A 16,757-nucleotide genomic window follows, 5' to 3' on the forward strand; every position below is an offset into this window, starting at 1 on the left:
CTTGTTTATTAAGTCTAAATACTAGACTGAGGTTTAAAAGAAATAAGAGTTTAATATATTACATGTTGTTGGATGACATAACGGAATACCCGTTCTCTGATTTCTTTAATAGGTAACTGAATCATTTTACTTGTGTCGGATGTCCGACATAATTCCGGGAGGGGGGGGGGGGGGAACATGGGTCGAAGTCCCAGTAAGGACTGCAATCACTTTATTCCTCGCCCTCAGAATTAAAGAGGTTCTTTAATTTGAGTTTGCATTGTTGTGCAGCAGTCCGCTCGGGACGGACGTCCCTTACTGGCCCTTCGGGTGCTGGAAGTCGTTGAACGTCTTCTTTTCCTGCCAGTACTAAAGGAACTAATTTCTTTAATGTTTTGAGAGTGGTGTTGCCTCGGCATTTTACTTTCACTCTTCTCAAGATGCCCCTGACTGTCTGGATGAACAGAGACAATTTGGCCTATAGGCCACTCTGAGTGTGGCCCATCGCTGTCCACCAGAACTATGTCACCAAGGTTCAAGTTAATTCTGTTGTAGGGGTTGTCTGCCCCGTAATGATACTCCCTCAGAGCAGTAAGGCATTCTCGAGTCCATACGTCATTCCACCGACTTATCACCCCTCATAGATGTATGAAACGTTGAACCAAATCACTCTCTCGGACATTTGAAGGATGCTCTGGTTCCTGGTCCGTAAGGGACACGAGAGTTCTGAGAGGTCTCTCATACATCAGATGAGCTGGACTTAATGGTTGACGCTGCAAAACATCCTCAGAGAGGTAGGTAAGTGGTGGTTGTTAACTCGTGCTTCTATCTCTATGGCAACGGTTTGGAGCTCTTTAGGTCAATCTTTTGACGGTGTAGGGTTTTCTGTAGAGAATGTTTCACCGTTCCAATCATGCCTTCATAGAAGCCTCCATGCCATGATGCTCTGGGAGGTATGAATTTCCAGTGGCACTGCCGTTGATTTAGGGCCGTGTGCACCTTTGGGTGGTTAAAGATTTTCCTCAGACATACTTCTACTGCCACTAAGTTGGACCCATTGTCTGAGATCATTAACTTAAGATCATTAACACGCCACAGTGTTTGATCTATGTGAAGCAAACCTGCGGAAAGCCTGTAAGAATGCCTCGGCACTCATATTGGGAGTCACTTCTAAATGTACTGCCCTTGTTGTGACACAGGTGAAAAAGCAGATGTTGACCAGACCACACACTAGAAGTTGAAGGAACGACGACGTTTCGGTCCGTCCTAGACCATTCTCAAGTCGATTGAGAGGTAGAGAACGGTCCAGGACGGACCGAAACGTCGTCGTCCCTTCAACTTCTAGTGTGTGGTCTGGTCAACATATTTCAGCCACGTTATTGTGACTCATCGCCTGCAAAAAGCAGATATATGCCTTTACTGTTTTTTTGTCCTTGGTGTCTGTTAGTGTTAGTGCTCCTGTGAAATCTACTCCTGTAGTCTCAAAGGACGAATATGTACAACTCATGCCTTAGGGAGTGGAGGAGGTCCAGGATATGGACATACTCTGGAATCGTATCTCTGGCTTTACTGTCAGAGAAGATTTGTTATGTAAGACAAACAACTTATCCAGTACATCACTGGGTAATTTGCATCTCATATGGACGTGGATTATCCAGTCCGATTCATCCAGATTCACTTTATTGTTAAGCGCCTTGAGCAAGGACTCAAGCTCCACTCTAAAGGCTTGGAGTGAGTCAGCTGATCCATCTGGAGGAAAATATCTAACAGTTTTTGGGGTTAGAAGTCTGATAGTCAATTCTGACTTAGCATAATTTTCCTTAAGGAGCTGTACTGCGCTATCATAACCATCATCTGTTAATGTTAAATTACCGACCACTTTTAACGCTTCATCCTTTAAGACACTCTGCAAATATATAAATTTTGTGGTCTTGGCTATAGTAGCATTAGAATCCACTTAATCGACAAATTTGTTCCAGAAGTTGTCCCAACTTTCGTCCTCTGTACCAGAGAAAGTTGGGAGACTGGGTGATGGTAATTTGACTTCTGGTTGTGTCGGGTTTTGGGAAGCTGTGGCTGCAATATTTGTAGTGGCCTTGTGTATGGTTATTAAATTGACAAAGTGTTGTAACTTTGTTTGTATGGCATCTTCATAATCTGCATTTTCTTGTACTACAGCTTCCATTGCTTCTTCATCTTTGTTAGTATCAGCTATCACATCCTGATATTTCGGTATTTGGCCTTTTCCATGCTCAGACTTGCTCTCGGCAACCTTGTGATGGCCCTCCAGTTCAACATAATCAACTGGAGTGTGTTTACATAAATCGTCGCATTCACTGATCTGTCGTGTTAAATGGCCCTTCATACCTGCGAGAGTCGCCTTTACAATTTTTGCAGTAGATATGATAGCTGTATTTGCTAGCCGTGCTGCAGATGTACTAGTGCCAAGCCTTGTTGGACTTGGATTTGGACTGTTTCTAGCACTAGAGCTACTAGATTCCGAACTAGAGGTGATTATCATTCAAAAATACCCACTATATAATCATACACACTATAATTTGAGTGGTAACCAAGTATCTATGCAGGATTTACCTCAAGTTAGCTCCTCAAAATCACTCTTAGTTGGCACAGAGACACAGATTAACAAAGGTGAAATGATTATAGTTAAATTATTACTATAGATATGGTAATACTATGTAGTCAACACAACTCGGGTTGTCTCGAGTACTGCACAATAAAATATATATATGCTTGCTAGGCTGTAATATAGGTTCAACTCTTTTTTACAATTACATGTGTGTGTGTGTGTGTATATTACACTAATGCTTATATTCTATCCGGTTCATTGAGGACCATATTTATGTGGCAAAATCCTCAGTAAAGAAACACACTATAATGTGGTGGTGCATGAAGGAAAGTGAAGGTAACACCCAGTATATGTGTTAGTGTATTGAAAATAAAATAATTCGGAAGTAACCTACAGCCTTTCTCAGGATGGTGTATACAATACAGCCTTTCTCAGGATGGTGTATACAATACAGCCTTTCTCAGGATGGTGTTGTGACGATAATCTCCTTCAAGAGATTGAGCCTGCTCTTCCCTCCACAATTACGTCGTTGGAATTATATAAAACTACTATGGAAGAAATGTCCAACAACGACAACAACACCAGCAAGGTTTGCCAGAGCGCAAAACGTATGCAGCCAGACACCTGTTCAGACTCAAACCGCCAAACTACCTGTTGATCGCTACCGGCTCCGCTGATTGGTCGCCGGTCTGGCTGCACCTGCACTCGCCCCCCCCCATACTACTTGATGTCTGGGGTCGCCACGACCTCAGACCTCAGAATGTTCAGTGCTTTCGTGGTTACCACTCCTCCCGGCTAGACGTTAGCGTGTACTGAGAGAGGTGGTAGCTTAAAGCCAATATTCCAGCACCTTCCCTTTATTTTGTGTTGCACTTCTTGTTATTTTATCTTAACGTAACTTTTCATTGTGTCATTTAATTATTCTTATTATTTTGATTGATTGATTTTATTATAAGAATTTGTTTGTCCATTTTTTCATGTTTTGATTTATTTAACGTAATTAAAATTTCATTGTTAAAATTTACTTGTGTTTTGTGTGTCTTCTCCTTACCTTACCACAGACGAAGTTCCAGTTTTCTATTTTTTTTTATAACTATGTGACGAGGCCATACCCCTAGCCTTAAACAGCCGAACACCAACGCGTTACCGTCACAGTGTATACAATACAGCCTTTCTCAGGATGGTGTATACAATACAGCCTTTCTCAGGATGGTGTATACAATACATCCTCTCTCAGGATGGTGTACACAATACAGCCTTTCTCAGGATGGTGTATACAATACATCCTCTCTCAGGATGGTGTATACAATACATCCTCTCTCAGGATGGTGTATACAATACATCCTCTCTCAGGATGGTGTATACAATACATCCTCTCTCAGGATGGTGTATACAATACATCCTCTCTCAGGATGGTGTATACAATACATCCTCTCTCAGGATGGTGTATACAATACATCCTCTCTCAGGATGGTGTATACAATACAGCCTTTCTCAGGATGGTGTATACAATACATCCTTTCTCAGGATGGTGTATACAATACATCCTTTCTCAGGATGGTGCATACAATACATCCTTTCTCAGGATGGTGTATACAATACATCCTCTCTCAGGATGGTGTATACAATACAGCCTTTCTCAGGATGGTGTATACAATACATCCTTTCTCAGGATGGTGTATACAATACATCCTTTCTCAGGATGGTGTATACAATACATATTTTCTCAGGATGGTGTATACAATACATCCTTTCTCAGGATGGTGTATACAATACATATTTTCTCAGGATGGTGTATACAATACATATTTTCTCAGGATGGTGTATACAATACAGCCTTTCTCAGGATGGTGTATACAATACATCCTTTCTCAGGATGGTGTATACAATACATCCTTTCTCAGGATGGTGTATACAATACATCCTTTCTCAGGATGGTGCATACAATACATCCTTTCTCAGGATGGTGCATACAATACATCCTTTCTCAGGATGGTGTATACAATACTGCCTTTCTCAGGATGGTGTATACAATACATCCTTTCTCAGGATGGTGTATACAATACATCCTTTCTCAGGATGGTGTATACAATGTTCTCAACAAGATTCTAGGAGCTTGCGTTTATATACGAGGCAGAGCGTCTAAAGTGGTGACCATCGTAGACGCTCTGATTAGACTCGCCAGACTCCCCAGGGACTCGCCAGACTCCCCAGAGACTCCCCAGGGACTCGCCAGGGACTCCCCAGAGACTCCCCAGGGACTCGCCAGGGACTCGCCAGACTCCCCAGGGACTCCCCAGGGACTCCCCAGAGACTCCCCAGGGACTCCCCAGGGACTCCCCAGGGACTCGCCAGGGACTCCCCAGGGACTCCCCAGAGACTCCCCAGGGACTCCCCAGGGACTCCCCCAGGGACTCGCCAGACTCCCCAGAGACTCCCCAGAGACTCGCCAGACTCCCCATAGACTCCCCAGAGACTCCCCAGGGACTCGCCAGGGACTCCCCAGAGACTCCCCAGGGACTCGCCAGGGACTCGCCAGGGACTCCCCAGGGACTCGCCAGGGACTCGCCAGGGACTCGCCAGGGACTCCCCAGGGACTCCCCAGGGACTCGCCAGGGACTCGCCAGGGACTCGCCAGAGACTCCCCAGAGACTCCCCAGGGACTCGCCAGGGACTCCCCAGGGACTCGCCAGGGACTCACCATGTAACACTATATAAATGTGTTTAAGTTTAATATTTCATACAACAAATCAGTCACACATGATATTTGAAGGCGCCAAGCTGGCTGGCTTTAGCAATTAAGGAATCACACATTTAGAAGGTGATGACCACAAGTTGACCAGGGGTCAGGTCGTGTCAGGTGGCCCTGCCTTCTGCTAAGCTGATAATTGCAGATTGTTGGCTGTGTGTGTCCACCTGACAAGCCGCTGTCTAGGTAGAGAGCCTGGGGCTATCTTGTTAGTAGGCAGAGCTTAGTTCCCAGATCCCTCATAAATACCCTTGGAACTGTATATTTGAATGGAGACAGAATTGAGGGTTGAGCAGAACAGCAGTAGTTGGGAGTCCCACAGCCAGGCCTGGCTTCCCCAGGCCGGGTGGGGACTCTGTAACTCCCCCTCTCCTCCCTCTCTCTCTCTCTCTCTCTCTCTCTCTCTCTCTCTCTCTCTCTCTCTCTCTCTCTCTCTCTCTCTCTCTCTCTCTCTCTCTCTCCGTCTGTCTCACTCTCTCTCTCTCTCTCTCTCTCTCTCCCTCTCTCTCTCTCTCTCTCTCTCAAACTTAGGCTCAGCAGTCGGTGATGAATATTGTGTTTTCTAACCTAAGTGTTGTGTGATTTTCAGGGACAGTCAGCCGGAGTACTTTCCATTTGCTGTGTGGTGACTCACACTTGTGTAGTAGGCATCCATCAGTCTCAGGAGACTATGGTGTTCTGGTTCTTGGTCTGGAGTGGCCTCTCCAGGGCGCAAACACAGGGTAGGTTGATACAGGGGAGAAGCTGTTACCCATGCAGCAGGTCCCCCCTCTCCACGGTGCCGAAAGTCTCCAATGGAAAGGCAAACGCCAATACGATTGGTTCCAGCGCCGTCGCAGGAACTGTGAGATACATTTGTGTATTCATGTTGATATTTAACATCTAACGATATCGTTGAATTGTGATGCCCATTTGAGTGAAGATCTAATAGTAAATATATAATTGATTAATTTGTTGTTGTAAATTGACTTTAATTCTGATCCCTGGATCTTGGTTCCCTATAATAGTTTGCAGGTTGGGGTTGAGTACTCTAAAGCTAATGGGCTCAAGTTCTTGACCTAAAGAGTCTTGATTATATACGAGTACTTACAGTTGATACACGAACAAGTTTCATATCGTGTTGTACAGACAAGTTCCATTCCTTATCTTACATAGGATTACTGGAATGGACGGTGGCAGCAGCAGTAGATGTCCGCTCAGAGTTTGCTCGTAACTATAAGTACAGCGCCTTTCGTTTTGGGGTTACGTGGTAATGGACTTGGAGTTACAGTAGAGCTGTGGTCAATATTGAGTAGAGATAATTAACGGTAGGTTAAATACCCGGAGTATAGGGTTAGGAGACCCGGGACCGTTACAGCCAGACTCCAAAGGCACTGTCCAGAGACTGGATAGGGACTCCCCAGGGACTGGATAGGGACTGGCCAGGGACTGGATAGGGACTGGCCAGGGACTGGATAGGGACTGGCCAGGGACTCGCCAGGGACTTCCCAGGAACTCGCTATGTGGGGAATTTTGACTCGTGGGATTTTATTGAACTTAATTATTAATTAATTGGATTATTTGAAGAATTTATATTTAAGATGTATAATTAATTAATTTATTATTTCTTTCGACAGACTGTATGTTTCATTGAGCGGACAGTATGGATTGAAATTCTCCCACAAGTCAAATTGCAACACAACTTGGGGGTTAATTAATTATAGTAGCCTATCAATCGAGAATTTATCGATTAATAGGAAAAATTATACTAAGTGTTAGTAAATTAGTCTACTGAGGTTAGTTTAATAACTGACGGTCTTATATGATTAGAAGGCGTCAGTCTGGATATTAGCGGGACACGTGAGCAGTCTGCCAGGTATAGGCCTCGTGGCTATGGCGTCTCTTCCCACGGGAAGCAACTGGTTGAAGTTGCTCGGTTCCCTGATGACCACAGAAGATCTGCCGGAAGAATACGATATAACAACTGCAAATATACTTCCTATCACAGATGTGGCGCGTGAGTGATTGTGAGAGACTCACCGTGTTTTATTGATTTGCTGCCTCATTACCAGTTGGCTATATTATATTATAGGGGCCCTGTAATTGTATTGTCCCCCCCCCCTCCACCGCCCACCGTCCACGACAGCCGCCCACCTGCCACGACAGCCGCCCACCGTCCACGACAGCCGCCCACCGTCCACGACAGCCGCCCACCTGCCACGACACCCGCCCACCGTCCACGACAGCCGCCCACCTGCCACGACAGCCGCCCACCTGCCACGACAGCCGCCCACCTGCCACGACACCCGCCTACCGTCCACGACAGCCGCCCACCTGCCACTTGCCAATTCTCAATCTACACTTGTTAACGATCGTTACTCCGCCGGCGCCTTCGTCACCTCACCTGTCTGACGTCATCACTGTATATATAAGCTCAGGCAGGAGGACTGAGCAGAGAGAGAGAAGATTAAGCCACCCAAAAGGTGGCACGGGCATGAATAGCCCATAAGTGGTGGCCCTTTTGAGCCATTACCAGTATCAAGAGCTGATACTGGAGATCTGTGGAGGTGCGAATGCACCCTGCGTGCAAAGGGTGCATCTTTGACACCACACACTTGGTCCGGGAGACATCTCCCGTCACGCAGGGTGCAGTTGCACCTCCACAGATCTCCAGTATCAGCTCTTGATACTGGTAATGGCTCAAAAGGGCCACCACTTACGGGCTATTCATGCCCGTGCCACCTTTTGGATGGTTTAATCGTCATCTTGGACACATTCACGGGAGACATCTCCCGTCACGCAGAGTGCACTTGCACCTCCACAGATCTCCAGTATCAGCTCTTGATACTGGTGATGGCTCGAAAGGGCCACCACTTACGAGCTATTCATGCCCGTGCCACCTTTTGGGTGGCTTCATCTTCATCTTCTTCATCTGTTTAAAACACGGGAGACATCTCCCGTCACGCTGGGTGCAGTCGCACCTCCACAGATCTCCAGTATCATCTATTGATACTGGTGATGGCTCAAAAGGGCCACCACTTACCAATTCATGCCCGTGCCACCTATTGGGTGGCTTCATCTTCATCTTAACACATTCACAAGGGAGACATCTCCCATCATGCAGGGTGCATTCGTACCTCCACAGATCTCCAGTATCAGCTCTAGATACTGGTAATGGCTTAAAAAGGCCACCACTTACGGGCTATTCATGCCCGTGCCACCTTTTGGGTGGCTTAATCTTCATCATCATCATCGGCTGAGCAGGGTGCACGGGGTGCTCCCGATGTCTCACGGGAGACATCTCCCGTCACGCAGGGTGCAGTCGCACCTCCACAGATCTCCAGTATCATCTGTTGATACTGGTAATGGCTCAAAAAGGCCACCACTTACGGGCTATTCATGCCCGTGCCACCTTTTGAGTGGCTTAATCTTTATCAATCAATCAGGGCTGAGCAGCGTTACGGGGTCACCATACCCCGTGCTACATGGACATTTCGTTGAGTAGCTAAATCTAAAACAACAAAACCACGAGGGTTGAGCAACACTTACGGGCTATTCATGCCCGTGCCACCTCTTGTGTGCCTTAATCTTGATCAATCAATCAATGGGTTGAGCAGACAAACTCTCTGGTGCTGCCATAGCTCAGGTGTTCACCCGTCGGAACACTCTGACGTTGTTACGACGGGTGACGGGTGACGGGCGACGGGTGACGCGTGACGGGTGACGGGTGACGGGCGACGGGTGACGGGCGACGGGTGACGGGTGACGGGTGACGGGTGACGGGCGACGGGTGACGGGTGACGGGTGACGGGTGACGGGCGACGGGTGACGCGTGACGGGTGACGGGTGACGGGCGACGGGTGACGGGCGACGCGTGACGGGTGACGGGTGACGGGCGACGGGTGACGGGCGACGGGTGACGGGTGACGGGTGACGGGTGACGGGTGACGGGCGACGGGTGACGGGTGACGGGTGACGGGTGACGGGCGACGGGTGACGGGTGACGGGTGACGGGCGACGGGTGACGGGTGACGGGCGACGGGTGACGGGCGACGGGTGACGGGCGACGGGTGACGGGTGACGGGTGACGGGCGACGGGTGACGGGCGACGGGTGACGGGTGACGGGTGACGGGTGACGGGTGACGGGTGACGGGTGACGGGCGACGGGTGACGGGCGACGGGTGACGGGCGACGGGTGACGGGTGACGGGTGACGGGCGACGGGTGACGGGCGACGGGTGACGGGCGACGGGTGACGGGCGACGGGCGACGGGTGACGGGCGACGGGTGACGGTCACAGCGTGTTGTATAAAGTGTCACATTCACCTCTGTTATTAACGTCAATTCACTTGTGCATATTGTTTATTTGCTTGTGTAATGCCAAGTGGTCAAGGCTTTTTTTTGTCATTCATTATTTCTTATAATTTTGTATAAAATTAGTAATTTTTAATTAGTTTTCTTATTTTAAATATATGAAGTTTTTATTTTTATGTTCATTACCCACAACTTGCTCAATCAAGGACCAGCAGCTTTATTTGTTTTTATTAATGTGAGTTTGGGACACAACACCTGCCAGGATAGTTGCAGCGTCCCAGAGTACCTTACCTTGAGGTTACCTTGAGGTGCTTCCGGGGCTCAGCGTCCCCGCGGCCCGGTCGTCGGCCAGGACTCCTTCGTCACAAGATTCTGCGGCTTTTCTAATCTCGGCCTCATTATATTCCAACTCCAGTTTCTCTTTGCTTCTGTCATCGTCGTCGTCTTCCACGATAGTAGCTGCAGCAGACGGCGTATCTTCCCCAGCAGCAGCAGACGGGGTATCTTCCCCAGCAGCAGCAGACGGGGTATCTTCCCCAGCAGCAGCAGACGGGGTATCTTCCCCAGCAGCAGCAGACGGGGTATCTTCCCCAGCAGCAGCAGACGGGGTATCTTCCCCAGCAGCAGCAGACGGGGTATCTTCCCCAGCAGCAGCAGACGGGGTATCTTCCCCAGCAGCAGCAGACGGGGTATCTTCCCCAGCAGCAGCAGACGGGGTATCTTCCCCAGCAGCAGCAGACGGGGTATCTTCCCCAGCAGCAGCAGCAGCAGACGGGGTATCTTCCCCAGCAGCAGCAGCAACAGACGGGGTATCTTCCCCAGCAGCAGCTGCAGCAGACGGGGCATCTTCCCCAGCAGCAGCTGCAGCAGACGGGGTATCTTCCCCAGCAGCAGCAGACGGGGTATCTTCCCCAGCAGCAGCAGCAACAGACGGGGTATCTTCCCCAGCAGCAGCAGCAGCAGACGGGGTATCTTCCCCAGCAGCAGCAGCAGACGGGGTATCTTCCCCAGCAGCCGCAGACAGGGTATCTTCCCCAGCAGCAGCAGCAACAGACGGGGTATCTTCCCCAGCAGCAGCAGCAGCAAACGGGGTATCTTCCCCAGCAGCAGCAGACGGGGTATCTTCCCCAGCAGCAGCAGACGGGGTATCTTCCCCAGCAGCAGCAGACGGGGTATCTTCCCCAGCAGCAGCAGACGGGGTATCTTCCCCAGCAGCAGCAGCAGCAGACGGGGTATCTTCCCCAGCAGCAGCAGACGGGGTATCTTCCCCAGCAGCAGCAGACGGGGTATCTTCCCCAGCAGCAGCAGCAGCAGACGGGGTATCTTCCCCAGCAGCAGCAGCAGCAGACGGGGTATCTTCCCCAGCAGCACCAGCAGACGGGGTATCTTCCCCAGCAGCAGCAGCAGACGGGGTATCTTCCCCAGCAGCAGCAGCAGCAGCAGCAGCAGACGGGGTATCTTCCCCAGCAGCAGCAGACGGGGTATCTTCCCCAGCAGCAGCAGACGGGGTATCTTCCCCAGCAGCAGCAGACGGGGTATCTTCCCCAGCAGCAGCAGACGGGGTATCTTCCCCAGCAGCAGCAGACGGGGTATCTTCCCCAGCAGCAGCAGACGGGGTATCTTCCCCAGCAGCAGCAGACGGGGTATCTTCCCCAGCAGCAGCAGACGGGGTATCTTCCCCAGCAGCAGCAGCAGCAGCAGACGGGGTATCTTCCCCAGCAGCAGCAGACGGGGTATCTTCCCCAGCAGCAGCAGCAGCAGACGGGGTATCTTCCCCAGCAGCACCAGCAGACGGGGTATCTTCCCCAGCAGCAGCAGCAGCAGACGGGGTATCTTCCCCAGCAGCAGCAGCAGCAGACGGGGTATCTTCCCCAGCAGCAGCAGACGGGCTATCTTCCCCAGCAGCAGCAGACGGGGTATCTTCCCCAGCAGCAGCAGCAGCAGACGGGCTATCTTCCCCAGCAGCAGCAGCAGCAGACGGGGTATCTTCCCCAGCAGCAGGAGACGGGGTATCTTCCCCAGCAGCAGGAGACGGGGTATCTTCCCCAGCAGCAGCAGACGGGGTATCTTCCCCAGCAGCAGCAGACGGGGTATCTTCCCCAGCAGCAGCAGACGGGGTATCTTCCCCAGCAGCAGCAGACGAGGTATCTTCCCCAGCAGCAGCAGACGGGGTATCTTCCCCAGCAGCAGCAGCAGACGGGGTATCTTCCCCAGCAGCAGCAGACGGGGTATCTGCCCCAGCAGCAGCAGACGGAGTATCTTCCCCAGCAGCAGCAGCAGCAGACGGGGTATCTTCCCCAGCAGCAGCAGCAGCAGACGGGGTATCTTCCCCAGCAGCAGCAGCAGCAGACGGGGTATCTTCCCCAGCAGCAGCAGCAGCAGCAGACGGGGTATCTTCCCCAACAGCAGCAGCAGCAGACGGGGTATCTTCCCCAGCAGCAGCAGCAGCAGCAGACGGGGTATCTTCCCCAACAGCAGCAGCAGACGGGGTATCTTCCACAGCAGCAGCAACAGCAGCAGACGGGGTATCTTCCACAGCAGAAGCAGCAGCAGACGGGGTATCTTCCCCAGCAGCAGCAGCAGACGGGGTATCTTCCCCAGCAGCAGCAGCAGACGGGGTATCTTCCACAGCAGCAGCAGCAGCAGACGGGGTATCTTCCCCAGCAGCAGCAGCAGACGGGGTATCTTCCCCAGCAGCAGCAGCAGACGGGGTATCTTCCCCAGCAGCAGCAGACGGGGTATCTTCCACAGCAGCAGCAGACGGGGTATCTTCCACAGCAGCAGCAGACGGGGTATCTTCCCCAGAAGCAGCAGACGGGGTATCTTCCACAGCAGCAGCAGCAGCAACAGACGGGGTATTTTTCCCAGCAGTAGCAGACGGGGTATCTTCCACAACAGCAGCAGCAGCAGACGGGGTATCTTCCACAACAACAGCAGCAGCAGACGGGGTATCTTCCCCAGCAGCAGCAGCAGCAGACGGGGTATCTTCCCCAACAGCAGCAGCAGACGGGGTACCTTCCACAGCAGCAGCAACAGCAGCAGACGGGGTATCTTCCACAGCAGCAGCAGCAGCAGACGGGGTATCTTCCCCAGCAGCAGCAGCAGACGGGGTATCTTCCCCAGCAGCAGCAGACGGGGTATCTTCCCCAGCAGCAGCAGACGGGGTATCTTCCACAGCAGCAGCAGCAGCAGACGGGGTATCTTCCACAGCAGCAGCAGCAGCAGACGGGGTATCTTCCCCAGCAGCAGCAGAAGGCGGGGTATCTTCCCCAGCAGCAGCAGCAGACGGGGTATCTTCCCCAGCAGCTGCAGCAGACGGGGTATCTTCCCCAGCAGCAGCAGCAGCAGACGGGGTATCTTCCGCAGCAGCAACAGCAGACGGGGTATCTTCCCCAGCAGCAGCAGCAGACGGGGTATCCTCCCCAGCAACAGCAGCAGACGGGGTATCTTCCCCGGCAGCAGCAGCAGACGGGGTATCTTCCCCAGCAGTCGCAGCAGACGGGGTATCTTCCCCAGCAGCAGCAGCAGCAGACGGGGTATCTTCCCCAGCAGCAGCAGCAGACGGGGTATCTTCCCCGGCAGCAGCAGCAGACGGGGTATCTTCCCCAGCAGCAGCAGCAGACGAAGTATCTTCCCCAGCAGCAGCAGCAGACGGGGTATCTTCCCCGGCAGCAGCAGCAGACGGAGTATCTTCCCCAGCAGCAGCAGCAGCAGCAGACGGGGTATCTTCCCCAGCAGCAGCAGCAGCAGACGGGGTATCTTCCCCGGCAGCAGCAGCAGCAGACGGGGTATCTTCCCCAGCAGCAGCAGCAGACGGGGTATCTTCCCCAGCAGCAGCAGACGGGGTATCTTCCCCAGCAGCAGCAGACGGGGTATCTTCCCCAGCAGCAGCAGACGGGGTATCTTCCCCAGCAGCAGCTGCAGCAGACGGGGTATCTTCCCCAGCAGCAGCAGCAGACGGGGTATCTTCCCCAGCAGCAGCAGACGGGGTATCTTCCCCAGCAGCAGCAGACGGAGTATCTTTCCCAGCAGCAGCAGCAGCAGACGGGGTATCTTCCCCAGCAGCAGCAGCAGCAGACGGGGTATCTTCCCCAGCAGCAGCAGCAGCAGACGGGGTATCTTCCCCAGCAGCAGCTGCAGCAGACGGGGTATCTTCCCCAGCAGCAGCAGCAGCAGACTGGGTATCTTCCCCAGCAGCAGCAGACGGGGTATCTTCCCCAGCAGCAGCAGACGGGGTATCTTCCCCAGCAGCAGCAGCAGCAGCAGACGGGGTATCTTCCCCAACAGCAGCAGCAGACGGGGTATCTTCCACAGCAGCAGCAACAGCAGCAGACGGGGTATCTTCCACAGCAGCAGCAGCAGCAGACGGGGTATCTTCCCCAGCAGCAGCAGCAGACGGGGTATCTTCCCCAGCAGCAGCAGCAGACGGGGTATCTTCCCCAGCAGCAGCAGACGGGGTATCTTCCACAGCAGCAGCAGCAGCAGACGGGCTATCTTCCCCAGCAGCAGCAGCAGACGGGGTATCTTCCCCAGCAGCAGCAGCAGACGGGGTATCTTCCCCAGCAGCAGCAGCAGACGGGGTATCTTCCCCAGCAGCAGCAGCAGACGGGGTATCTTCCCCAGCAGCAGCAGACGGGGTATCTTCCACAGCAGCAGCAGCAGCAGACGGGGTATCTTCCCCAGCAGCAGCAGCAGACGGGGTATCTTCCCCAGCAGCAGCAGCAGACGGGGTATCTTCCCCAGCAGCAGCAGCAGACGGGGTATCTTCCCCAGCAGCAGCAGCAGACGGGGTATCTTCCCCAGCAGCAGCAGACGGGGTATCTTCCACAGCAGCAGCAGCAGCAGACGGGGTATCTTCCCCAGCAGCAGCAGCAGACGGGGTATCTTCCCCAGCAGCAGCAGCAGACGGGGTATCTTCCACAGCAGCAGCAGACGGGGTATCTTCCACAGCAGCAGCAGACGGGGTATCTTCCCCAGCAGCAGCAGACGGGGTATCTTCCACAGCAGCAGCAGCAGCAACAGACGGGGTATCTTTCCCAGCAGTAGCAGACGGGGTATCTTCCACAACAGCAGCAGCAGCAGACGGGGTATCTTCCACAACAGCAGCAGCAGCAGACGGGGTATCTTCCCCAGCAGCAGCAGCAGCAGACGGGGTATCTTCCCCAACAGCAGCAGCAGACGGGGTATCTTCCACAGCAGCAGCAACAGCAGCAGACGGGGTATCTTCCACAGCAGCAGCAGCAGCAGACGGGGTATCTTCCCCAGCAGCAGCAGCAGACGGGGTATCTTCCCCAGCAGCAGCAGCAGACGGGGTATCTTCCACAGCAGCAGCAGACGGGGTATCTTCCACAGCAGCAGCAGACGGGGTATCTTCCCCAGCAGCAGCAGACGGGGTATCTTCCACAGCAGCAGCAGCAGCAACAGACGGGGTATCTTTCCCAGCAGTAGCAGACGGGGTATCTTCCACAACAGCAGCAGCAGCAGACGGGGTATCTTCCACAACAGCAGCAGCAGCAGACGGGGTATCTTCGCCAGCAGCAGCAGCAGCAGACGGGGTATCTTCCCCAACAGCAGCAGCAGACGGGGTATCTTCCACAGCAGCAGCAACAGCAGCAGACGGGGTATCTTCCACAGCAGCAGCAGCAGCAGACGGGGTATCTTCCCCAGCAGCAGCAGCAGACGGGGTATCTTCCCCAGCAGCAGCAGACGGGGTATCTTCCCCAGCAGCAGCAGCAGCAGACGGGGTATCTTCCCCAGCAGCAGCAGCAGACGCGGTATCTTCCCCAGCAGCAGCAGCAGACGGGGTATCTTCCCCAGCAGCTGCAGCAGACGGGGTATCTTCCCCAGCAGCAGCAGACGGGGTATCTTCCCCAGCAGCAGCAGCAGCAGACGCGGTATCTTCCCCAGCAGCAGCAGCAGACGGGGTATCTTCCCCAGCAACAGCAGCAGCAGACGGGGTATCATCCCCAGCAGCAGCAGCAGACGGGGTATCTTCCCCGGCAGCAGCAGCAGACGGGGTATCTTCCCCAGCAGCAGCTAGCAGCAGACGGGGTATCTTCCCCAGCAGCAGTAGCAGCAGACGGGGTATCTTCCCCGGCAGCAGCAGCAGCATACGGGGTATCTTCCCCAGCAGCAGCAGCAGACGAAGTATCTTCCCCAGCAGCAGCAGCAGACATGGTTTCTTCCCCGGCAGCATCAGCAGACGGAGTATCTTCCCCAGCAGCAGCAGCAGCAGCAGACGGAGTATCTTCCCCAGCAGCAGCAGCAGCAGCAGACGGGGTATCTTCCCCGGCAGCAGCAGCAGCAGACGGGGTATCTTCCCCAGCAGCAGCAGCAGACGGGGTATCTTCCCCGGCAGCAGCAGCAGACGGGGTATCTTCCCCAGCAGCAGTAGCAGCAGACGGGGTATCTTCCCCAGCAGCAGCAGCAGCAGACGGGGTATCTTCCCCAGCAGCAGCAGCAGCAGCAGACGGGGTATCTTCTCCAGCAGCTGCAGCAGCAGCAGACGGGGTATCTTCTCCAGCAGCAGCAGCAGCAGCAGACGGGGTATCTTCCCCAGCAGCAGCTGCAGCAGACGGGGTATCTTCCCCAGCAGCAGCAGCAGCAGACGGGGTATCTTCCCCAGCAGCAGCAGCAGCAGACGGGGTATCTTCCCCAGCAGCAGCAGCAGCAGACGGGGTATCTTCCCCAGCAGCAGCAGCAGACGGGGTATCCTCCCCAGCAGCAGCAGCAGCAGCAGACGGGGTATCTTCCCCAGCAGCAGCAGCAGCAGACGGGGTATCTTCCCCAGCAGCAGCTGCAGCAGACGGGGTATCTTCCCCAGCAGCAGCAGCAGCAGACGGGGTATCTTCCCCAGCAGCAGCAGCAGCAGACGGGGTATCTTCCCCAGCAGCAGCAGCAGCAGCAGACGGGGTATCTTCCCCAGCAGCAGCAGCAGCAGCAGACGGGGTATCTTCCCCAACAGCAGCAGCAGACGGGGTATCTTCCACAGCAGCAGCAACAGCAGCAGACGGGGTATCTTCCACAGCAGCAGCAGCAGCAGACGGGGTATCTTCCCCAGCAGCAGCAGCAGACGGGGTATCTTCCCCAGCAGCAGCAGACGGGGTATCTTACCCAGCAGCAGCAGACGGGGTATCTTCCACAGCAGCA

At 53.5% G+C, this 16,757-nt stretch overlaps 2 protein-coding genes across 2 annotated transcripts; one reads left to right on the forward strand and one right to left on the reverse strand.

The window, feature by feature from the left end:
* The first annotated feature begins 2,381 nt into the window (after positions 1 to 2,381).
* LOC123761519 (coiled-coil domain-containing protein 86-like) lies at positions 2,382 to 5,284 on the forward strand. Its single transcript, XM_045747547.1, has 2 exons — positions 2,382 to 2,628; positions 4,743 to 5,284. The coding sequence occupies exons 1-2, from the start codon at positions 2,382 to 2,384 to the stop codon at positions 5,282 to 5,284; spliced, it is 789 nt and encodes a 262-aa protein (XP_045603503.1).
* A 3,652-nt stretch (positions 5,285 to 8,936) lies between these two features.
* Positions 8,937 to 15,784, reverse strand: LOC138357895 (proteoglycan 4-like). Its single transcript, XM_069315067.1, has 2 exons — positions 15,723 to 15,784; positions 8,937 to 9,642 (listed from the first exon to the last, which is right to left on the reverse strand). The coding sequence occupies exons 1-2, from the start codon at positions 15,782 to 15,784 to the stop codon at positions 8,937 to 8,939; spliced, it is 768 nt and encodes a 255-aa protein (XP_069171168.1).
* Positions 15,785 to 16,757: the final 973 nt, after the last annotated feature.

The sequence above is a fragment of the Procambarus clarkii genome, chromosome 7 (genome assembly GCF_040958095.1).
Source record: "Procambarus clarkii isolate CNS0578487 chromosome 7, FALCON_Pclarkii_2.0, whole genome shotgun sequence".
NCBI classification, from domain to species: Eukaryota; Metazoa; Arthropoda; class Malacostraca; order Decapoda; family Cambaridae; genus Procambarus; species Procambarus clarkii.

Excerpts from the sequence above, each read along its gene's own strand:
- LOC138357895 (XM_069315067.1), bottom strand. The coding sequence starts at position 15,784 with ATGTCTGCTGCTGCTGCTGGGGAAGATACTTCGTCTGCTGCTGCTGCT. Across the intron at positions 9,643-15,722 it reads GCTGCTGGGGAAGATACCCC|TGAATTGACGTTAATAACAG; the intron begins GTATGCTGCTGC and ends AATATGCACAAG.
- LOC123761519 (XM_045747547.1), top strand. The coding sequence starts at position 2,382 with ATGATAGCTGTATTTGCTAGCCGTGCTGCAGATGTACTAGTGCCAAGC. Across the intron at positions 2,629-4,742 it reads AGAGACACAGATTAACAAAG|ACTCGCCAGACTCCCCAGGG; the intron begins GTGAAATGATTA and ends CGCTCTGATTAG.